Genomic DNA, 23,130 nt, shown 5'->3' on the forward strand with positions numbered 1-23,130 from the left:
GACCTGGCAGGCTGGGTCTGCTGGGCCGGGTGCTCCGCGGCCCTGAGGTAAGAGGCTCCTTTCCCTTCTGCTTGCTCTCCCAGGGTGCTGGCCTCCCTCCCCAAGCTCCACAGGCTCCTTCTGCGTCCGGGTGCCTCAGGACACGAGCTGGCTGCGCGTCCCCCCTGGGTCTCTGAGCCGTGGCATCTCAGCTCTGGGGGCTTCAGGGCCGCCCTCGTCCTCCCCATCCAGGCGCGCTGGGAAGACGCATGTTTGCTCTCTGTACCCAGCGAGCAGGGACAAGCTGCGTCGTGATGGCACGAGTCAGGCTAGTGCTGCCGTTGCCTTCGGGGCTGTGGGGACGGGAACTGCACTCATCTGGGTCCCGTCCCACCCCTGGGTGGCAAGAACGACCCCGTCTTTGCTTGGACGCTGCAGAGCAAGGCGAGGAGTCCTACCATGGACCCTCCTCCTGTGAGGAAGAGGAGGCAATGCTCAGAGCCTCTCAAGGAGCCCAGGTCCCTCATCCTGCTGGTGCATGGCCCCTGCCCTTGCCCCTGCCAGGCTGGGGCAGGGGGACAGGGCAGAGCCTGCCCAGGGCAGAGGGCAGGCAGCCGCTGTCGGGAGGTAACCTGCTGCAGCGTGGAGCAGCGGGAGCAGTGACCCGGCTGTGGACAGCTCAGTGAAGGCACGGATTTCCCCTCTGGCAGAGCTACGACAGGCTGGGGCTGCAGCACACAAATCCTGACGCGGTGGCCCAGGGAGATCACCCCTCTGCCTGGCGCGGCAGGGCTGGACTTGGGCTCCACCTGCCAAAACGAGCCAGAGTCTGCCCTGCTCCCTGCGTCACCCGCTGCCGACGAGGCAGCCCAGCTCCCAGCAGAGACGTTTCCTGCCAGGCCGGGTCACCCCAGCAGCACCGCAGCGAGCGGCAGACGCTGTGCCCGGCTTTTGCAGCTGTCAAATGGCTACCAGGAAGAGTCGCTGCCCGCTGCCCCAGGAGGGGCATTTCCCTGCTGAGCAACCCAAGCTCCGGGGCACATTCCTGCAGAGTTGGTAATAAGGTGGGGACATGTGCTGGGCTTGGAAATGCTCGCAGGGGAAAGCTACAGAGTTTATTTACTATTTCTTTCCTGCAACAAGCAAAAGGAAATTGTGCAGAGGGTGTGAGATGAGTAGTGGAAACTCACAGAGAGTAACGCTTAGCATCAGATCATCAGCTGCGCTGGCTCGAAAGGAACTTCACGTCCTTTCAAAGACCTGTCCTGGCACTTGGGGATGCATCCTGGTCACCAGGACCGGCAGGGATCACGCTCACCTGTGTGCTGGTCCTGCACGCTGCATGCATTGCACAGCTCTAAGCCTGCTGGCAGTGGCTGGTGCTTTCACAAGCTCCGTGTTGGTGTTTCGTCTTGTCCTCGTTCACTGCTCTTGTCACTGAACAGGGCAGTCGACAGTGCACACCCGGCCTGTCAGCTAAAATGCTGCTCCTCTGTTTGCACTCCATGGAGAGCTCTTCTCCACTAATACAGTGTGGTTTTGCTCTTGGAAAGAGATCGCTGGGTATTTGCTTATAATACTATATTTTCAAATACAAGAGAGTTTCTGATACCTGCAAAATTTATATATGGTCATCAAAAACGAGTATGTTGCTGACAGGCTCCATCTCAGAAGGAAACAACCTGAAGGAAACACGCCAGAGGCAGACAGTGCATACAAGCAGGCAGTGTCCATCTTTCACGGCAACGTGCGCTTGCCACGAGAGTGCTGATACGGTGCCAGAACCGCGGGGAACGGCCCGCTGCATACCAACCAGCTTGCATGAAGCTATCCCCAGAAAACGCCATTTGGACGAGCTGCTCCAGGATCCAGCATCCTGATAGAACAGCCTGAAGTACCATTAGTGCTACCTGACAGCATGGCATGGGGACCAGTTCTAGTAAAAGCAGCTTATTAATTTTTTTATTAGACTGCAAGTTTACTTGATAAAAGCAAAGGCATATTCAAGATTTTTTTTTTGTTAACTTGGCCTTGCATGGCATTCAGTGCTGTCAGACTTTGTGTGCATCCCCTGGGCCGGACGAGTGGTAAATAATGCTGAGAACAGGGCAGTCAAAAACTGCCAGGACCACTTCATAAGCCAGGCCACCGCAAACAAAATGCATCTTAATACCGGATTCAAAGTTACGCACTCGGAAACAGGCAGCAGTTCCAGGAGAGCAGGGGAAAAGAGTTCCCGGGCTGGAAGGGATGCGAGAGGGAGGAGCGCTGGCTGCGGGTGCTCCACGGGGGGACTATTCTCACTCTTTCTCTATTGCCTTGGTACCGAATCTGAGTCCCCTTCTACTTTTCACACTTTAAATGTAACAGCTGAAAATGGAGATGATGAGGAAGGGAACTCCCCAACTAATTAAGAGGTGGACAAGTGCAAGCCCAGCAAGAGGCCAAGCTGCATGACCAAGAGGTTGTTCTGGGCATTTCTGTGAATCTCAATAGCTTGAGAGCTAACCTGAGCATTTGAGGCAAAGCTAAAAAAATGAATAAATCTGGAAAGGGACGAGGAGGGACTGGCCGGCACGGACATGGTCAGGTCCCAGCTCAGGGCAGTTAGAGGTGGCCTGACTCCAGTGGGAGTGCTTAAATCAGAAAGCAAAGCTTGTGCCACTCCTAGAGCTTCCACCCATCAGGTCTCTTTGTGTCTTTTACCACTGAGCTTGGTATGTTGCTGTTGTTTGGTTCCCTGCGTTTTAGGAAAGATCTTTTCTGCTGAACTTTGGTGACGTGCGTGTGCTCCATCAGTGGCAGAGCCAACGCAGGGCTGAACAGAGGAAGGATGAAGATTTCTGATGAGAGCTCCTCCCCAGCTGAAAACCTCCTGGGCTTTCATTTCCTCTAAGAACTTGGCTGCGGCAGGTCAGCAAGCTTTGTTTGGCCGTTGCTACAGCCTTTGCAAGTGCTCCCTTTCCCTCTGTCACCAGATGTCCTCACTGGCTGCTCTTCCCAAAGGCATGGACTGGCTGCCAGCCAAGCTCATGAGCATGCTTTTATTTTGTTTTTAATTTAAGCTCCCAGAAGCAGTCTTGCAGGCCTAACTGGGGCTCTGTCTGGCCCAGGAAGGGTCAAGTTCCTCAGTCCATCTTTACAGTGGCTGATGGGGAAGGGGGAAGGAAGGTGGGTGGGGGTGGTGGAGGGAAGGAGACTGCTGCAGCCTCCACCCCAGCACAGATCTGTAGGAGCCTCACCTCCCCCTTCAGGTCACCCTGGCATGGCCTGACAGGAGACAGAGCCTGGCTGTGCCCTGGTGCCCTGCTCCACACAGCCAGCCCCCCGGTGCGGCCCACCCTGCCGAGGCAGGGCAGGGCAAAGCAGGGTCTCCCACCCCGCGCAGTGCTGTCGCTGCGGGGCTCCCTCGCACTGGGGAGTTTGGGTCCCACTCAGCTCGGGTGGCTTCCGAGGTCCTTGGACACCCCGTGCTGCTGCTGTGGGGGACAAGGGTGATCCCACAGCAGCTCAGGGTGTGTCCAGCTGTGGTGCCAGTTGTGGTCTCCATGCAGCTCTGGGTGTTTTGGAGCTTCCCCCGTGCAGGGCCCGGAGCAGCAGGACATTCTCCTTTGCACAGCAGTTTGCTGAGCACTTCCACAACACCCTGCCAGGCTGGGAGCTCGTCTGGGGCTCCTTGTAGCTGCCAGGCACCCGGGTGTGCAGCCTGCCTCTGCTCACATCGGGGCACCATGCTGAAGTGCACCCCAGGTGCCTCCCTCTATAATGGCCCTGGGGAAGGCCATCTGCACTCCCTGGAGAAGAGCCAAGGAAGAGCTGACCCAGGCAAAGAAGCCTGGATGAGCGCTGGGGCTTTGCCTGCCCCTGGTTGGGGACATCCAGCCACCGGCATGGACAGAGGGTGGGTTCTGGCACCGTGTTGGCTGCCCTGATGCTGCACAGCCCATTGCCTCGAGATGCCTGAGGCCAGGCAAGCCAAAAGTCAGCGTCTTGGCAGAGCAGTGTTGCTGCCGTCCACCTTGCCCCCTCTGTCAGTGCCCCATCTCCCCGGCTGATGAGGAGGTTGCTGTGTCCCAGCTCAGGGCCCGGGCTCACCAGCCCAACAGCAAAAGCATGACTTGAAGGTGTCCCAGGATCTGTGCTAGCTCCTGGCTCTCGGCGAAGTTTGGCTGGTGCCCTCAACTGGTGTGGCCCAGGGGACACAACCCTCAGCCTGTCCCTGGTGGCTCTCCCAAGACACGACACCACACCATGGGGGTCTCTGGTGCTCCTCACAGCATGGACGTGGCCAGGGCCTACCATGGGCTGTTTGCTGTAGGTGGCATTTCATGAGAAGAGCCAGGAGAGCCAGCCTTCCCAGGGGAGCACCAATGTGGGCTGGCCTCTTCTGCTTCTGCTTGGGCCCATGTTGTTCCTCAGCAGCCTTGTTGCAGGCTCAGGCACCTCTTTGTGCTGGTGATGGACTTTATGGCTCTGTTCCTGTGTTTCGCACTGAACTCAGGCACCAGACTCAGTGTTTTAGTTTCTGTAGGTTTGTGCAGGACATGGTGCAGATGCTGCAAGCTCACATCTGCACTGTGTGCAGGTGTAAGAGCAGTGTCTGCATGGAGGGCAGGTTAACCATCAGCATGGGAGCTACAACTTGGGATTTACAGCTTAGCTGGGACCATGTCTGCAGCTTTGCTTGTCACTGGTGTCTCCCTGAGCACCCCACCAATTTGCATCATTGTGATGAGCGGTCTTCAGGCTGCCACAAATAATGGTGGGCATGATGTGAAGGTGGATGGGCCAGGTGAAGACCTGCCACGCTGTGGTGTCTTAGTCTCCACTGAAGGTCCCCGAGATAAAAGGAGACTTGGGATGGCTGTATTCCTGGGTCTGTTTAGACCCAACACAAGTGTGAAGGAGACCCTGCTAGGGACCGAGTCTGTCCATGGGATATATGAGTTTCCTGGCACTTCCTTTCCTCGAAGTTACTAAATGACAGCTCTTCTGGCTTCTGCCATTCATCTGTTTGGAAGAAGGATGCTCAAATGCTGTCTAATCCCAGCTCTAACCAGGGACACGGAGTGGATCACTATTCTGCCTTTAGAGGAAAATCCCAACTTGGCCCTCTTTCAGGATCATCAGAAGCAGAGATACTTTGAGGAAACAGTTTTAAGGACTTTCCAGATCTTTGCTGTGGTTAATTGCCTTTCCTCTACAGCTTATTTTATTTCTCATTTCCTTTGAGCTGATGTCACACATTTCCTCTTCTCTAGTGACTCTGCAGTCATGCTGCAGTTGCTCCCATTCTGGTGTCCTGTTCTTAAGAGCTGCCTGCGTGGACACCTTCCAGCCCCAGGTCAGAGAAAATAACACTTGGAAGAAGACTGAGCATCCTCAGTAAAATACCCGTCACTGCTCTACTAAAGCTGAAGATGGACATATCGTACTGAATCCTTTTGACTGTGGTAAGGTACTTTATTAGTACTGTTACTCTTGGACTATATTTTTTCTGATGGCATAGCTTGTGATAGCATGGTCTTTGCACCTTGAAGCTTTGAGCCAATAAATCCTTATTGGGAGGGCATGTCCCACAGGAGAGAGTGTAGACTGGGAGCAGAGTCTGCAGTTGCGCCGGCCATGCTCTGCTGCGCAGCCAGTTACTTCCACCTCTACTTCTGCATACAATGGAGTTGATGATATAAACCACCTGGGATTATTGGCTGGTGTACAAGGTAGTGGCTTGGGCTCGAGTTGTCAGGGATTTTGGTAATGCAGCGCAGCCTGTTGCAGCAGAGCACGAGACCCACACCCGCCAGCCCGCACCCTGACCACTGCGCCTGTTCTCCCTTCTGCTGGCACGGAGAATATTTACGTGTTTTATACAAAGGGGAACCGCTTCAACAGGAGAGGCTGAGTGACATCTCCCATATGGTACTCCAGAGTCTAGGGCATCTCGCAAGTATACGGGAGACGTGAGCTCAAGCTCCTCAGGCTGAAGAGGAAAGTGGGTATGGAGTAAATTTACTGGGGAATGGTGCCATGCTCTCTTCTAGCTGTATTTTGGCTTGACAAGCGAGAAGGGAAAAACAACTCTCTTGTGATTCCCTGAGGGACCTTGGCATTGGCGCTGCACAGCCTACTAATGCAAAGACAGATGAGCTCTACCAAGTGCTGTTGGGGCCAGGAGACAGCACTGCCATCTCCCACAGCCCACCTTTGCCAGAGATCTCTAGCAGACTTAACAACGTAGAGCACATCTTTGCATTCATCTCTCCAGGTCAGAGCGCAGCCCCTTAGCTCAAACCCATCTTCTGTGCAGGGCTTTGCAGTGGAGGGGGATGTGCAGGTTCGCTCTCCCTTCCAACCCACTGCTAAATCTGGCAGCTGATGGGCAGGCCTGGAGACCCTACCAGTGAAGTTCACCAGAGCTCCTGGGCAAAGTTTGGAGGCTGCCATGCCCATGTGCAGGACCAGAAATGGAGGGGTAGATGGACAGTGCTCTGTGGCACGGTCTAAAGGGACGTTGTGAATAACAGTTGTGCCTATGTATTGGGTGTGGGCACTTCTTTCCTCCTCGTGAATTCTGCTAGTGGGATGCATCAGCTTTTTTTTTTTCCCCACTCTTGGTATATTCGGGTCTGGTGCTACAGTGATAAGAGCACCTTTCATTGCAAAGATTCCAGCCCCAAGCACCAGAACTATTTGCTGAAGTTGGCAGATAGTCAGAACAGTGGGTTTACGATACAGATTTGAAAAAAACTTAAGTTCTCTAATGATCTTAGGTAATTAGGACTTTTTTTTTCTTATTCTAACATCAGAATAGTGTATCAAAGACAAAGCTCCCCACTAGTTTCTCTTGCCCCTGCACAGCCTCAGCCCTTCCCTGAATGTCTGCATCTGCTAGGTGCCCTTCCCGAGCTGAGAGATGCAAACCTTTCCAGCTGGCATATGTCCTTACCAGAGCTGGTCCCTCAGTAGGTGGGAGAGCTGGGCTTAGACACGGACATTTATTTAAGGCCGTGTTGTGAAAATTACCACTTTTCATACATAGATGAGGGTGTGGAAACAGATCCATGAGATGACCAGTAGGACTTGCCTTAGGTCCTGCATGAATCAAAGGTAGAACAGGGAACAGAGCATGGGCCCCTGCCTGCTCTGGGACCTCTCTGCAGGACAGCAGGGAGTGACATGTTACTCCTCAGGGATGTGCCAGACCTCTGTGGCCAGACCCCGAGGTGTCATGGCCCAGACCATCCTCACCTCCTGGCTACCACCACCTGAATCAGCTACTACCCTTTAGAGATCAGTGGGTTCTCAGCAGGGTGGCAGAGATCAAGGTGAAAGAGGACAGATAGATGTGTCACCTGGCCAACTACAAGTACTGCCACAGCTACTTGTTTATTCACATGGAACATAGCTGAAAGATTGAGTTTAAAGACATCAAACCCCAGTGGTGCCCAGCACGCAGCAGCCTGTGAAGGTCCAAGGACAAGTTGTGGATATCTGTAGTTGTCACATCCTCAGGGGACCTGTGAGGGGCGAGGAGGGATGGGCTCGGGAAGATGACTATTGCCTTCCTCTCCTAACAACTGAAAAGAAGTAACAAAGGGTTTGCAGTTTTCTGAAGAGAGCTTTCTAGAACTAGAGCCGACTTCCCCATTTGCAGAGGAAAATTGCAAATGTGCAAATGGGTAAATGAGGAACCAACAGCACACAGGCACAAAGAGAGACTCAAGCCAGAGAGGGTGAGACGGGGGTTCATATCTCCTGCTGGGGAAGATCCAGAAAGTTTCAAGGCAGGAAGGTGCCTTCTCAGGAAGCAGCAGTCTTTGGGGGAAAATGCTTGCTGTCCGTGGGCCTGGCAGAGCTGAGGCAAGCACATTACAATGTGCAGCACCCAGCATTCCCATTGTAACTAACAAAAAGTTTAGGCTTCGTGACTGTTGGTACAGTTTACTCACTCTCAAGGGAAACCACCATGTTCTGCAAATTAGGTTAAAACCCCAGCAAGTTTACCATCAGCGAGCAACCTAGTGTTCTTGCCGGTGGCTCTCAAACTGCTTTACCTGCATCCGTCAGTTACCTTCCCACGAAGGAAGAGGGAGAGAAAAACAAGCAGATCTGCAGGATTGTGTCACGGAGAGGTGAGTGCCTGCCCAGCGTCAGACAGGGACTTGGTGCTAGAGCCACGGACAGGAGTGTACAACCTCTGGATGGTAAAAGCAGCAGGTTAAAGCATACAAGGGATTAGACGGAATCCATGTAAATCTGAGACAAGAACGCATACAGTATTGATGATGCAGGGATTTGGTATGTCCAAACTGTAGGCAAGATTTGAAGAAATACAAACTGAGGTGGGGACTGGTAATATTAAAAACCTGAAGGCATCTCTTTAGGGACAGTGTTTGTCAGCAGCCTCACCAGCGACACAGAAAAGTACAGAATTGCTGCTGCTGACACTTGCATTTAATGTAGAAATGGGGGGGCGGGGAGGGAACGAAGGGAGTCATATTGGTTTGATGACAACTTGAATTCAAAATGATGGCACAACAGACAAGAGCCAGAATTTTATGAGAGAGAAACTGTAGTTAACATCAACAATGTACCACAAAACACCACCCTTTAGGATTAGTGACTCATCTTTTACATCATTCACTGAGTAAAAGCACTGAGAGTTGCGGTACCCTATGATGAAGTGAATGTGAGATCCTACGGTGCCTGCAACTGAGAAAACCAATACAATCTTTACAAGTGTAAGAAGGAAAATGTCAGAAAACAGCAAGTAGAGGACGACTCTGAAAATGGCACCAGTGAGACATTTTTACCAGATATTGTTTTACTGCTGGAATTCTAGGTAAAAATAAATGTAGGCAAGTTAGAAAGCATTAGGAACCACAGGGGAAACAGAGACTCAGAAAACCTGTTTGCTTATAGTAAAAGATTAAGAAGCTCGAGACACTACAGACTAACAGATGATTTTACCTACGAACCCTCATGCAGAAAAGACTTTTGAGATTAGAGGTTAGTGATCTCAGATCCGCACTGCAGCAAACAATGCTGGATGAAGACACAAAGGCTAGTACGGTGTGGAAAAGGTATCAAAGAGAGGACCAAGGGGACAGGGCGGGTGTCTGTGGCTGGAACCAAGGCATGGAGCAGAACTCCTGTGGTCACAGACAGCTGAAAATGAAAGGCGGGTTTTGGCTTAGCAATGACACCATACCAATCACCTCAGTTTATGCTTTGTATTTTTAGGTAAGAAGAAAAGCTACGGCCGGAAATTCAGCTTCAGACGTGCCCGCTCAGCACCACGATGTCTGGAAAGGGTAAAAGTGGTGCTGAAGGTAGCACTGATCCCTACATTCCATGCCACATAGACTCCGAGTTTCGCTACAACCTCTTCACTGTTTTCTACAGCATCATTTTCATTCTGGGCTTTGTTGCCAACTGCTATGTGCTCTGGATTTTCACCCGTATTTACCCCACCAAGAAACTCAATGAAATCAAGATATTCATGGTGAACCTGACAGTAGCTGACCTGCTCTTCTTGTTTACGATGCCAATGTGGATTGTTTACTATCACCACCATGGAGACTGGATCATGCCTGAGTTCCTTTGTAGTGTGGCTGGCTGTTTATTTTTCGTTAACACCTACTCTTCTGTCGCCTTTCTGATGGTCATCACGTACAACCGTTACCAAGCCGTGATTAATCCCATTAAAGCTGCTCAGTTTACCACCCAGAGAAGGGGTATCTACTTATCAGCAGCTATCTGGATCATAATAGTGGGCAGCTCTTTGTATTACCTTTTTGACAATAATACTACTCTGGAGGTGACGAATTCAAAGAATTTCACACGGTGCTTTGAGCGCTATAGCTCTTCTAGCAATGTTTCAGCTGTTCTCGCCATTCATGTCATCATCTGCATCCTCTTCTATATCATCTTCCTTTTTATACTAGGCTGGAACATCATCATTATCAGGACCCTGTTCTCCAAATCAGTGCAGCCACGGAAGACTGCTCATGTCAAGCAAAGGGCGCTCTGGATGGTTTGCACAGTGCTGGCTGTGTTCATCATAAGCTTTGTACCTCATCACATAGTGCACCTGCCCTGGACCCTGACTGTTCTGGAGCAGTGGAAGAAGGAAAACTGTCAGTTGCGCCAACAACTCAATGATGCTCACCAGGTGACTTTGTGCCTCTTGAGTACGAACTGTGTATTGGACCCAATCATCTACTGCTTCCTCACCAAGAAGTTCCAAAAGCATCTTTCGGAAAACCTGAAAAGCATGAAAGGGAGTCGCAAGTGCTCCAGGCAAACCACGGACACCGTGATTGAGGGCACCATTCACCAAGAGGATGCCATCAGGATCTAGGTCAGCTCTGTTCTGATTGCAGACTGAGATGCGTGAATTAGTCACTCATCTTTCCTCAAGAAGAGGCACTGCGGAACACAACAGAGGACCAGGGTATTACATTTCTTTTTTCCCATTAGAAAGAAGAACGGACGCTCATTTCTTCTATCCCACGCAACTGGCAGAACTGGAACCTGTAATAATCTGGCAGAAAAGCACCTTCTGTCTGGGCTGATGTTCTCATGGGCACTGAGAACAGCTCAGACGATCTGCTTTTACATGAAAGAAATGTGTCATTGAGTCTCTGCAGAAGCTAAGTGCACTGAAGTTACCCATTGTGTCAGCCCAGAGAGCACCATCCCCAGTCCTTTGCCTGCCCAGCTCCCATGAAGAATCCAGTATTAGAGCTGTAAGAGACTTCTAAAAGACCTGGAACAGACTGAGTTGCTAGCATCACCAAGTGACTTTTCTAAGAAGCTTGCATGGTTCTGTGAAGAGAGCCTAAACTAAAGACGCTGTTGAGTGGCTAGAAGGGACACAGTTCAAGGAGTTCCTCAAATGCCATCAAAGAGATCTGCACCTCTGATCCTTTCTTACCTACTCGTGTGGTTGCTGGGGTCCATACTTGACAGAGGTCTGGCAGTAGCTATCACGAACTTTTGCCTTTGCTCCCAGCTCTTGAATCACTCAAGTAACCGGACTAGTAGGCAAGAAAAGGAAGAGAAATTGGCAGTGCCTCAGCCCCCATCCCCAGACCAGCATTCTGTCCAAAGGGGACTATTGTCTGCCCTGGCTCCTTGTATGACAGCAGGACTGGCAAGCCAGTGGCCTCTTGCACTCAGTTTAGCAATTTTTTGATAACTGCATGCGTCTGTGGAAAGCCAATCTCACTTTGGAGGCTCCAGATAACAGAAGATTATTGTCAGCATGGGCATTACAATAAGAATCAAAAAAGCTTAAAATGCTTTAGTATCTTTGCTCTTATTTATTTAAATTAGGTTTGTAGCAAGCAACTGTACATTATTCCTTCCCCTAGCCTCTCTATTTCTGCTACGAAGAAATGAAGCTGACTAGTTCTTGATATCCTACCACAACTGAAGTATTAGGTCAGGTCACAGCCACTTTCTGAGTAAATCAGTGCTGCACAGTGATACAGTACACTCGACAGACAGGTAATTCACGCACTCCGACACAACTTGAGACTCCTCACTCAGGGCTGGCTGCAGTCAGTTGGGGCCCAGGGCAAAGTGATTTTCCAGGGGTGCTGAGTTCTGTTACCAATCATGAGACACTTGAGGTTCCTTTTCTGACCGAAATTGCTCAATTCAGCACAGGAAATTGGGCAGGGAAGGGAACTTACTTGTTTTTGCAACAGTTTTTGGTTCCCTAAACGATGTAAGAGAGTCTGGTTGATGACAGGGTAAGTGTATCTGACCTGTGACACTGATTATTCATATGCGAGGACAGCAGCTTTCCTACGCCCACCAGAGAACATGAAAGATAAGCTCAAGTCTTTCCAAAGATAGGACCAACGTTTGTATCAGACTTTGCCTATATTCGGTGGAGATACGGGTCCTTCAGAGGTACCTCCTGAAGATCCTCAGGCAGCTCTTATGCTTACTTGTGCGAATGAGCAAAAGAACTCGGACGTTTCTTTTTCTGATGCCATCTGCCAGGGCCAGCCATGCACTCCAGGCCCAGTGCCAGGCAAAGGAAAGAACCTGATCACAACGTGAATGCATTTCCCTCCTGGTCCTGGACTCTGCTCCAGTAACGGCCATCCATAAAAAACACCTGCTGGAACCTCTTAGCAGAGAGGTAATTCCCCATGTCCCTCAGCCATGTTCAAAGCTTTGCCCTGAATCTGCAGTCATCTGAGCCACAGCACACAGCAAAGCGGGTGACTTCTGTAATTTAAAAGCCTAAATCCCACTTGCTGGAGGAATCTGCCTCTATTTCTGCGCTCCCCAGATGGCACGTTCTGGCTGAGGAGCTCTTGCAGCTGGCAGACGGGATGGAGCTTTCCTCTTTTCCCCTTGCCATCCGATGCGATAGCAAAGCTCTCTTGCTTCACAGCCCCTAAAGCACTGAACAGATGGAGTTTGGCAACTCTTAGAGGAAATGGAAAGGGATTTTACATGGAGATCTGGTAAATGTGTGATCTTCTATTGATTCCTGGAAAGCTTGCAACAGAGTTTACAGTTTAGGCTACTTACTGTCAGTAAACAACATGCTTTACTCCACAGAAAACAGCTGTAAGGCCAGTGTGGGCTCAGAACAAATGTAAACTCGCATCTAAGGAAAAGGGTAAGTGGAGGAAAAAGCCCTGAGGACACTTCAGGAGGATATGTTGCAGTAATTAAGTCAGTAACAATGCGTTTCTAAAAACCAGTCTGAGCTTCTACTTCTGCTCCTGGAATTACTTTCTCGGTTTTACCACAATGTTCCATTACTCTGCTTTACTTTGCAATAAAATCTATTCTCAAAAGTTCTTTTAAATAAAGCGTGTTCCCCAAGTGTTTTGCCCTTTAACTTCTCCCACTTTCTCATCTTTCTGTATTTATACTCAAGGGAAAAGCATCGGTACCACGCTGACACAGCTTGTTTCTGGTGCTCTGTTACTTTTTTTAAAATCACCAAGTGAACTCTTGGGAAGAGGTGAAATTAAAGGCTCAGCAAGTTTCGATCTGCTAAAAGGAAGGGGAAAGAAATTTCAGAGAGTAAACCACTTCTGAAAAATCTGCTAGAGCTCTCCAAAACCCAATGAGACAAAACCCTCCAACCTCTCTGACCTGCACACGTGGGAAATTTTCTGTAGACACCCCATCATACAGCTTTGACACTATTTTAAATAACTTGCATTGTAACACCTACAGCAATAAGACAGCAGACCAGAGAGATGACCCTATGACTGTAACAAGAACCAAACCCAAAGGCAAGGCAGCAGCGGGGACTCCTGGCCGAGCCGGGGCCACTGAAGTCCCCTTCACCCGCTCTCACTTGGCACTGGTGGGACTGGTTACCCGTTTCATAGAATCATTAAGGTTGGAAGGGACCTCTGAGATCATCGAGTCCAACCTGTTAACCTAACTGCCTGGTCCACCTCTAAACTGCCTGTCCCTAAGAACCACATCCACACGTTTTTTGAATACTTCCAGGGACTGTGATTGCACCGTTTAACTGGGCAGCCTGTTCCAATGCCTGACCACTCTCTTAGTGAAGAAGTTTTTCCTAATATCCAACCCAAACCTGCCCTGGCGCAGCTTGAGGCCATTTCCTCTCGTCCTATCGCTTGTTACTGGGGAGACCGACCCCCCCGGCTCCAGCCTCCTTTCAGGCAGTTGCAGAGAGCGATGAGGGCTCCCCTCATCCTCCTCTTCTCCAGGCTGAGCCCCCCCAGCTCCCCCAGCCGCTCCTCCCCAGCCTTGGGCTCCAGCCCCTGCCCCAGCCTCGCTGCCCTGCTCTGGCCACGCTCCAGCCCCTCCATGGCCGCCTTGGGGTGAGGGGCCCCAAACTGAACACAGGATTCGAGGTGCAGCCTCACCAGTGCCCAGTACAGGGGCACCATCACCTCCCTGGTCCTGCTGGCCACACTATTCCTGATACAAGCCAGGATGCCACTGGCCCTCTTGGCCACCTGGGCACACTGCTGGCTTGTGTTCAGGCGGCTGTCGACCAGCACCCCCAGGCCCTTTCCCGCCGGGCAGCTCCCAGCCGCTCCTCCCCACGCCTGCAGCGGTGCCTGGGGTTGTTGTGCCCCAAGTGCAGGACCCGGCCCTGAGCCTTGTTGACCCTCACGCAGTGGCCTGGGCCCATGGCTCCAGCCTGGCCAGGTCCCTCTGCAGAGCCTCCCTGCCCTCCAGCAGATCAACGCTCCTGCCCAGCTGGGTGTCACCTGCAAACTGACTGAGGGGCCCCCGATCCCCTCACCAAGACCAACGCGGTGGCGCTCGGCCCTGGGCCCGGCCCCGGGGCGGCCGCGGGGTCGGTCCCTGCGCCGCGATCCCGCCCCGGGCTGAGGCGCCGCCGCCGCCGCCTTGGGGCCGTAGCGTCACTTCCGTCGCCGAGCGCGCTGCTTCCGGGCGGCGCTGTGGCGGGCGGGGCGAGGAGGCGCGGGGCCGCCGCTGCCATGTCCGCTGCGGGACGCGCTCCCGGGCCCGGCTCCGGAGCCGCCTCTCGGTAAGAGCCCGCTGAGGGCGGCCCGGCCGCGCTGCGCGCCCGGCGCCGCTGCGGGGAGGGCGGTGCGCGGCCTCCCCCGCCCCGGGCGCGCTTCTTTCCCTCCCCCTCCGCCGCGGAGCCCCCGGCGCCGCTCCGCCGCCTGGGGCCGGGCCGGGGCCCAGCGGGCCCGAGCTCCTGGGCCGCGGGGGCGCCGGCGGAGGCGGCGGGGAGGACGCGTGTGTAAAGCGTGTGCGCCCGCCCCCTCCCCGAGCCTAGGCCCGGGGTGAGAACCCGGGGCCCGCCGCCCCCGGCGCACGGCGGAGCGGCCCCGGGGTCCTGGTGCCTCCGCCGCCGCTGGTGGTGCTTGGAGGAGCTGGGAAACAGCCGAAAGGTGCAGAACGACGCCGAGTCCCTTAGCTCGGGTGGCGAGGAGCGGCTTGTGCGAGGTACCCGGGAAAAAGAGCTGTGCGGCTGGCGGGGGACGTGCCCCGGGCTCGGTGGCCGGTCGCAGGGCCGGCAGCGGTGGCCTCGGCTCGGGGCGGCCCTGCTGGAGCTGTGCCGGCTGTGCGAGGAGGCACTGAAACCCGTCCGCGCTGCTTCGCTGCTGGATGGGTTTAGTCGCTCACCCTGGAGCTTGTGCAGACAGGTCCAAGAGGATGTGTTGGGGCTTGGCTGGGCCGCGATCAGTTGGGCTTCACAAAGCGGTGTTGGACCCGCGTTGGCTCCGCTGGACGTTCCTGGTTCTGGGAACGTGGCGCAGAGTTGCGGAAGCTTTATGTGGAGCCAGCTCAAGCGCAGCATCCCTTATTGGTTTGGTTTCTGCACTGCATGGTGTGACTAAATTGTTTCCAGACAAGAGCTAGTCCTTGATGCGGCATAGCTGTAGTAACTCAGATGGAGCATCGTACAAAAAAGTCTCGGTGGGCTTTGCTTTCAGTATGGAGCTAGCTCTGCTTCTCCGTCTGTGATGCACTGAATCTGTAGCGCAGTAACTTCCAACTGGTAATTAAAAGTCAACCATACTGATTAAGATAAGATTTTTACAGTTATCGTTATCTGCCTCTGTTGTTTGGTTTCCTTCTATTTTGTCTGTTGTGGGTTATCTTAGATTCATGATACTGAATAAGGTAGGTTTTATTGAGAATCACGGCAATTCACGTGCCTCAAGTCACTGTTTTCATAATCAGCTACTTTTAAAAATGCATGAAGATAGGGGCTTCCTCAACGTGCAAAACTACGGACCTACACGACTGTTCTTATCGTATTTCAGGTTTTTTCTTATCATGGTGCGATACTTCTTGCTTGTGCAGTTCTGCAATCCGATTTTTGCCACGCAAACAATGATATGCAGGTACATTCTCACTGCTCTGTGTCTAAAAGGTAGCTGAGGTCAAGGTCTAGCAGTTTACAAGCCATGAGAATTACTGCACAGCGTCTCTCTGCAGCTTTCGCCTCCCTGTCAGCTCTTCCATGCAGCCTCAGCAGCAGTTATGGCACCTTGGTAACTGGTTATTGTTGGATTGGGTGACAAATTTGATTGAAAAACTGTCATTTCCCCTTCACAGATGTATGCGATAGCTCTAATAATTCCTGAGTAATCGGTGACCTTGGAAGGATTTATAGCTTCTCAAAACTTTACCTTGTAAATACCCAGATGTTGAATGAGTTGTGAATTCAATATGTCAGAGTACACTTTATTGAACGGGTTTCCGTGTTTTCAGTTAATGGATTGGAGTACCTCTACAGCAGATCAATGTACAATTTCCTAGCTTTTTTGTAGCAAAGTGTAGTTATATACGACCAAACGTAAAACTGGGTAAAATACACTGAAATATTTTAATTGAATGAAAAGCCTAGCAAGTAGTGTGTTCCTGTATGCAAGTCATGTTATGCATAAAGGTTCAAGGCTTAAAGCAGATAATATGTCGTTGTGGACGTAAGTAACTCAGTGCCTGTATTCTTAGTTATCAGAAGTAGGATTTTTTTTTTTCCCCCCTCCCTGCAAATCTGTGCTCTTTTTTTTGCTGAAAGGTGCTCCTAGAAAATGGATGCTTGTTAAAACTTGTACTTGGTCTGCAAAACCCCGTGATCGAAAAAGGAGCTGTCAGGATGGCGATGTACAGGAAACTTTTGAGGCCTTAAATGGAATCGTGTCAGGATTTAACAACTGGTATTTTCTGTATGATCTCACACCCAGCAGCATCTACAAACAACCCACCTACAGACAGCATTGTCTCTTGCAGCTCCTGAGTGTTTTTGTCACCTTAACCGTGACCAGCAGCACACACTGATTGGTTATAAGTTGAGGAAAGTCTTTTTCAGCTTTTTCTTGCTTTGTCTTATCCTCAATTTATTCTCTTTCTTTCATCCTAATTTGTCTGGAAGTTTTTCCTTTAATTGGTTAAAAGGCAACAAAACAAGCATCTCTTCAGCAGTGGCCCCCCTCTGGCAGGGATTCAAGGGTAGTTCATGGGGATGCTGTGACTGGAGGCACTCCAGTACCTGAAGGTGTAACTTCAAATCCTTTCCTCCCTTTTGCAGCCTCCTTTAGAGCCTTGGTGAAGGTGGTGCTGCAAGGGGTCAGATCTCCTCCTAATGTGTTACCCAAACCTGACGTTTAGGAGAGCGCTGTGGGCAGAAGACACAGCATGTCATAGCAGGCTCTTCAGTGTACGGTGTCATTTGGATCCACACCAGTCGCTGCTGTCTTGTCTTTTCCAGTTTGTCACCAATCAGTCCCAAACTGGGCAATATAACTAAAAAACAAGCTTCGTATTTAGAAAAATAATTTAGTATTGTGATAAAGCTGATTGGGAACTTTTTCTGTCTCTTAGATAAACTCTTGGGCTTAAAGGTATGGCTGGTCTAATTTCAGAGACGATTGAACAGTTCTTCAGGTCTGCAGAAGATGTGTCTCTCCTGAGTTGAGACCTCTCTACAGAGCTCTTCACACATCCCAAGAGCTTCCTTCTGAGCCTTGAAGTTTGTGGTGTTTGTGTTTGAATACTGACAGTCCTGTTTCTCTGAGAGGCACCACCTAACATAAAGTCCATGGCAGCTTTAAACCTTGGGTGATGGTTCATATTTCTATAAATATCGTACGATCATATGTAATTCCATTTTGAAGATTTTACAAATCAGTCTCATGCTAATATCTTTTCTGTGACAGTTTTTTTGCCCTATTCTATTTGAGGGAGCTTAAGAAATTCTTCCTTAAATATGATTGATTTAAAATGATCAGGGTAGAAAAATGCATATTCGGGACCAGGATCATTTGAAAAAGTAGGTGATTAATTATTCTTCAGAGCAGAAAAGAAAGTGGCAGCTGTTCTCAAAACCACGTGGAAGTGTTCTGAAATAGGCTTGATCACTGGTTTCCAATTAAAATTTCTCCACACTGCTTTTTTGGGAAAGGCAGAGTTGTTCTCATATACATATTGGAGAAAATACTGTCGCAGAAAACAACCCCGTTGGTTCAAGGCTTTGAAGTTTCATGTAGAAGTCTGGTCCGATTTGCAATATGTCTGATGTTTTGTTCAGTACCGTTATAAGAGCTCTTGAAATTTCAGAAGCTGTTGCCTTGATTATTCTGTGTACTTTAAATCCCTATTTCCTGTCCATCCAGAACTTTTGGGGTATAAGGAGGGGAGCTGGCCTTTTCTAGAAGATAAAGGGACTCAAAGATAACGGGGACTATTTTTTTCTTCATTAGCTTGGCTGGTATTCTGAAGAACTACAAAGACACATGAGGTTTAATTCTCCTTTCTCTACTGTATCAGGGTTTTTTTCTATGCAGTAGTTAGCTCTCATGCCAAGCCTGCTGCTATGTTGACCTTTCTGGATATGAGGAAAAATTAATTCTTCTGGCTTAAAAAAAAAAGTTACAAAATGCTCACTCTTGCCTGACCTGAAGAAAGCCAAAACGTCCCCATGAATCAATGATACCACTGCTGTCAGCATTTTGAAGTAAGATAGCAAAAGTAGTTGGGCAGTTCTCTGAGTTATTAATCTGTGTAGGTCCTAAAGAATTTAACTTTATGCTGAAGAAAAAGCAGCACCAAGTTGTTGAGTAAGTTTCTCTAGTCTCTGAATGAAATGACCTTTCTTGTGGATGCTTTTATAAAAAAAATATATAATTGGTCTTTACTGAAAGTGTTAGTTCTCGCTGAACTACTACCAGAATCCAGTGTAGGTCTTGCAGCTGCTTTTTCCAATGAGGGGAGTATAAAGTGGACTAGTTTGGGAGAGTTTTTGGCAGACTCCATTGGTGAAAGATGACAGCCCTTTGTGGAATTTCTTGATGTTGACAGATTTTGGAGCTAAAAAGCAGCAGAAAATACTGTGGACTGTTCTTTCTCAAAGGTTACCTGTTAGATATGGTAAGCAAGACGATGATAATCCCTTGGGCTCTCGTTTAGCCTGAAGGCGTGTGTCATCCTGCTGGTTCTGCCGAAACTTCAGGTGAGTCACTGGCCTGGGCCCCTGGCTTCACTGGGGATGGGCACGCGGTCGCAGGGGACGGAGCTGCCAGGGCTCCCAGAGCTGCGAAAATGAGCTGTGCCTGCATTCCTTGCCCATCCCAGTTGTCACGTAAAACTGATTGTAACTTAACGGAGTGTAGGGTTAAATAGTCTTTGATTACGACTACAGTAGTTTGCATAATGTGATTCACTTTGAAACTGGTGTCAGCTAAAATTAAAATGCACAACGTTATCACTTGCCACAACTCAACTAATTACAAATATTTTAGTACAACAGTGACCTGGTCTTTCGTCTGTCTGCATTCATTTTGCGTTCTAGATTTTCTGCAATCATCAGAAACTTCAGAACATACAGCGCTACTTTTGCTAGGATTGATTTGTTGTCTGGTTAGGGATTAATTTGCAATGACAAGGTCTGAAGAAAAGATATGTATAGCAAGGAAGCAATGTATGTATAGCAATGATCTTGTTTGTTTCCTTCTGGAACCAAGCACATACCAGGTTAGAGGCCCTGGTTTACACGGTGCCCGAAGCAGTGTACTTCGTTGCCTTTTTTGTTTTGTTGTGTTTGTTTTTTAAGTATTGACCAGAGAAAAACACGCACACACTGTGGAAAGGTGCAGACACAAGGTTTGAGTCTCGTCTTGTGAACACAGTTGTGTGACCCCTGAAGTCTCATGCTTTTCTTTATCTCACCTCCTCTTTTTTTTTTTTTTCCCCCCCTCCTTAAAAGCTGTAACTCAGGAAATGCAGTAAGTTTAAAAAAACAAACAGGCAAACAAACACCACCCCCACCCCCCAAAAAAAAAAAAACAACCCAAAACCCAAAAAACAAACCCTTGGTGGCTCTCCGTCAACCCCTGTTGACTGTTTTGTTGCTCTTTGTAATACGTGTAGTTGCCATTTGGCTGAATCTGGTAAAACAGTCCGACTGAGGCACTTGTGGGTCAAGAACAATCTCAGACAACGCTTCTTACGTTACTAAAATGTCAGACTTTTCCCGCTGTGTGTTCTTGGTCCGTACCTTGGGTGTGTGTCATCCTACTCCTGCAGGGCCTTCAAATGATTTTTCTGTGTGTGTAGCAGACGTTGAACATGCATTTGGTGACCTTGTGGTGTTGCTGCTTGTGAATGAACTCAGAGGCTCACTAGTTGCAATAGTGAGTAGGAATCCATGTTGGGTTACTGAATGCGCTGCTTTTCTATGTTTAGAAGAAGACGTGGAAGAATGCAGGGAGCAAAAGCTATGATTCTCTATAGTAAAGAAAAAGTTTTAAGTAGGACAGATCCAAAGACTGAAAGCTTATGTTGCCACAATTTTGTTGTCTAGAAGTATATTTTTGTTTTCTGCAGAAGAGAGCTGTTGATTGGAATGAGTCATTGTTTTTAGAAGTTAATATATTTGAGTACTCCTGAACTGAAAATATTTTGTATGGGCTAAATATAAAAAGTTAGGTAATGGCTAGACTGGCAGTTAGATAATTCAAATAAATAATGGCATGAAAGAGGAAAAAAGGAAATGGGAATAGATGGAAGGACAACTGGGAAGAGAAAAGAAATATGATTCTGTTTTTTACCGTGAAAGTTTTCTTGTCCTGGCTGGAAGATCTTTTGAGGCTTCTGTAGACACTTTGCACTATTTTTGTGCGTTTGAATGTAGCTTTTTTACTGATCGTCCTAGTCTGAAGCATAGGTAAGCTAGAAGCACCCTGAGTAAATAAAATAGCAGCCCCTTCTCTTTTATAAAAAATAATGCACAACATACTCAGGGTGAGTTCAGAGATTCTTAGGTTGCATGTGAGTTGGTCACTGGTAGCACATGTTAATTATGATTCATACTGAAGAGGACCTGTACTAACATGAAAGAAAAAGAGAATTGGGAGAAGTGGGACCTTTAGGGTAGATTTGGAAAAAAAGTCATCAGGCATTTCTTTGCCAAAATTGTACCTAGCAGAGGAGATGCTGCTTCCATTTGTGAGATGTTGATTCTTATTTGAAACTTGACTGACCTGCCAAGAGCAGAGAGGGAGAAGGATTTTGCCAGTGAGCAGTAGCAAGAAGACATGAATCTTTTATTATCTAAGTCTGCATTTATTTGATACCTGTCGATAGTACTGTAATGCCAAATGTAAGTTTTGGGGTTGTTGAATTCCAAATGGAATGTGTTCATTCTTGTTTTGGGCGATTTGTGACACAATAGTATTAACTAGTTGTAGATATTGTATCAAATTTTTTAACTGTGATGAGGGATGTTCTTTTGATGGTGATTGTGGTGGTGCTAGGGTACCAGCTGTACAGAAATGGTGGGGTAGGGTATCTAGTGGGAGATGGGCAATGGGCATGAAGGATTTTTGTAAAGGGTTACAGCATTACAAATATAGGAGAGGAGAAGCACTGCTGGGTCTGTATGGGTGGAAATCCCAGACCTTAAGCGTACTGCTAGGATTATACTGGCAACCCCTGGATCAGAGCAGTGGGAGTGATCAGGAGCTATGAAGTGAGATCAGAAAATCTGAAAATTTGGGAGAGTTACAGTGAGAGACTTCAACTGTCTGGACAGAGACCAGTTCTGTGCCTCATCAGGAGGCGAGGGAGGGAGACCGTTCTTCTAACTCAATAAATGACTGCTTCTTACAGCAACCAAGTTTCAACTGACAAGAGAAGCTGCTTTTCGGAGTATCGTGGTGCACAGGACCTACTTTAAGCTAGTACTGGGATGGCTTATAGCAACCACAGCACAATTAGCTATAACTGAGTAGAAGGGGACAGCAGACAAAATAAATCCAGCACATGGATATTCAATTTCAAGAAATTAAAATACCTGAAGATGAATCAAGTAGTTTAAAAATCCCCCAAACCATAAAAAGATCTGCCCCAAAAATGAGCGGCCTACAGGGAGCTTGGAGTCTGCTTAAAAAATACTGTGTCAGAAACCAAGATACACCATTTGAAAGAGAACAAATTGGTCGTGTCCCCCCCCCCCCCAAAATCCCTGTGTAGCTCAGTGGGAAAGCTAAAAAGCCATCATGGGGAAAAGATGAGCATTTAAAAAATAGAAAGCATGGAGGGTGAGAACAGGAAAATCTGTAGCATGGCAGGTGAAATGTAAAAGGAGAATTAAAAAGGGTGACAAGGAAGTTGAAGAGCACCTTGCACAGGAGGCTCAAACCAGTAGTAATACATTCTCTAAATCCAACAAGAGCAGGAATCCAGGTAGTGATTGTGTGGGACTGCTTGGTGACCAAGGGTGGTGGAACGGGCACCAGGGGATGGTAAGGTGTAACAGAGAAGCTCAGTGAATTCCTTGTTGTCACTGTTACTGCTAAAGATGGGCTGTAGAGGACATCCTGGGAACACCATACAGGTGACTGACTTCCAGCAGCAATAAAGTGATAGAGTTATAAAGGACAAAATCACTGCTTACTGGAAAATACAGTCCATTGGAAAAGAGTCAGCATGGCTTCTGTAAAGGGAAATTCCACCATGTTAATGTACTGGAGTTCTGCAAGTGCATGGGTAGAGGGAAGCAACAAGTATATTCAAATTTTCAGAAAACATTTGACGAAGTTGTATTAAAGTTTCCCCAGGCTTGGAGGCGAGGTTCTCTGTCAGTGGAAAGCTGGTGAAAGCATAGGTTTGGACTGCAGGGGACCTCATGAGGTGGCCTCCTTCAGTCTCCTGCTCACAGGAGGTAGGTTGTCCAGGGTCTTATCCACTGGAGTTTTGAAAATGTGCAAGGGTAGACATTTCGCCACCCGTGTGGGTCACTGTTTCCATGCAGACCGCTCACACGGTCAATAAATTTTTCCTCACGTCGAACTGGAATTTTCCTGGTTGCGATTGATCATTACCTCTTTCTCTAGGCACTTGAGATGAGTCTGGCTGTGTCTTTCTGTCATATCTTTTTAGCTTAGCTTCAGACAAGCCTTCATTGCTGCCAGGACTCACAGCTGGCTCATGCTGAACTTCTTGTCCACCAGGATCTTGTTGTGGTTTAACCCCAGCCAGCAACTATGCGCCACACAGCCGCTCGCTCGCTTGCCCCCCGGTGGGATGGGGGAGAGAATCAGGACAGTAAAAGTGAAATGTCTTTAAAATGTCCATAAACATCCACAAATGTCCACATAATGTCCATTGAGGCCATTTAGTCCATGACTTTGGGCTTCATCT

General features: G+C 49.1%; 2 protein-coding genes across 7 annotated transcripts in view; both read left to right on the forward strand.

Moving 5' to 3' along the window:
* PTAFR (platelet activating factor receptor) lies at positions 1–13,731 on the forward strand. 2 transcript variants are annotated; one of them, XM_087761230.1, is made up of 4 exons: positions 5–47; positions 2,731–2,892; positions 5,241–5,432; positions 9,223–13,731. In XM_087761230.1, the coding sequence occupies exon 4, from the start codon at positions 9,281–9,283 to the stop codon at positions 10,340–10,342; it is 1,062 nt and encodes a 353-aa protein (XP_087617356.1). In that variant the 5' UTR covers positions 5–47; positions 2,731–2,892; positions 5,241–5,432; positions 9,223–9,280; the 3' UTR covers positions 10,343–13,731. The 2 variants fall into 2 exon arrangements, with proteins under 2 accessions (XP_087617357.1, XP_087617356.1); XM_087761231.1 differs by lacking the exon at positions 2,731–2,892 and having other exon boundaries at positions 1–47.
* A 667-nt stretch (positions 13,732–14,398) lies between these two features.
* The window catches only part of EYA3 (EYA transcriptional coactivator and phosphatase 3), a 65,320-nt gene continuing 56,588 nt past the window's right edge, over positions 14,399–23,130 (forward strand). For 3 of the 5 annotated variants that reach the window (XM_087761039.1, XM_087761045.1, XM_087761049.1), the window contains exon 1: positions 14,399–14,500. The gene's annotated coding sequence lies outside the window, so the exon portion shown is untranslated. The remainder of the gene's footprint in view (positions 14,501–23,130) is intronic. The other 2 variants (XM_087761041.1, XM_087761040.1) reach the window with 2 other exon arrangements.

Source organism: Nipponia nippon, unplaced genomic scaffold, assembly GCF_047370975.1.
Source record: "Nipponia nippon isolate SJK-2023a ecotype South Korea unplaced genomic scaffold, ASM4737097v1 scaffold_23, whole genome shotgun sequence".
Classification (NCBI taxonomy): domain Eukaryota; kingdom Metazoa; phylum Chordata; class Aves; order Pelecaniformes; family Threskiornithidae; genus Nipponia; species Nipponia nippon.

Excerpts from the sequence above, each read along its gene's own strand:
- PTAFR (XM_087761231.1), top strand. The coding sequence starts at position 9,281 with ATGTCTGGAAAGGGTAAAAGTGGTGCTGAAGGTAGCACTGATCCCTAC.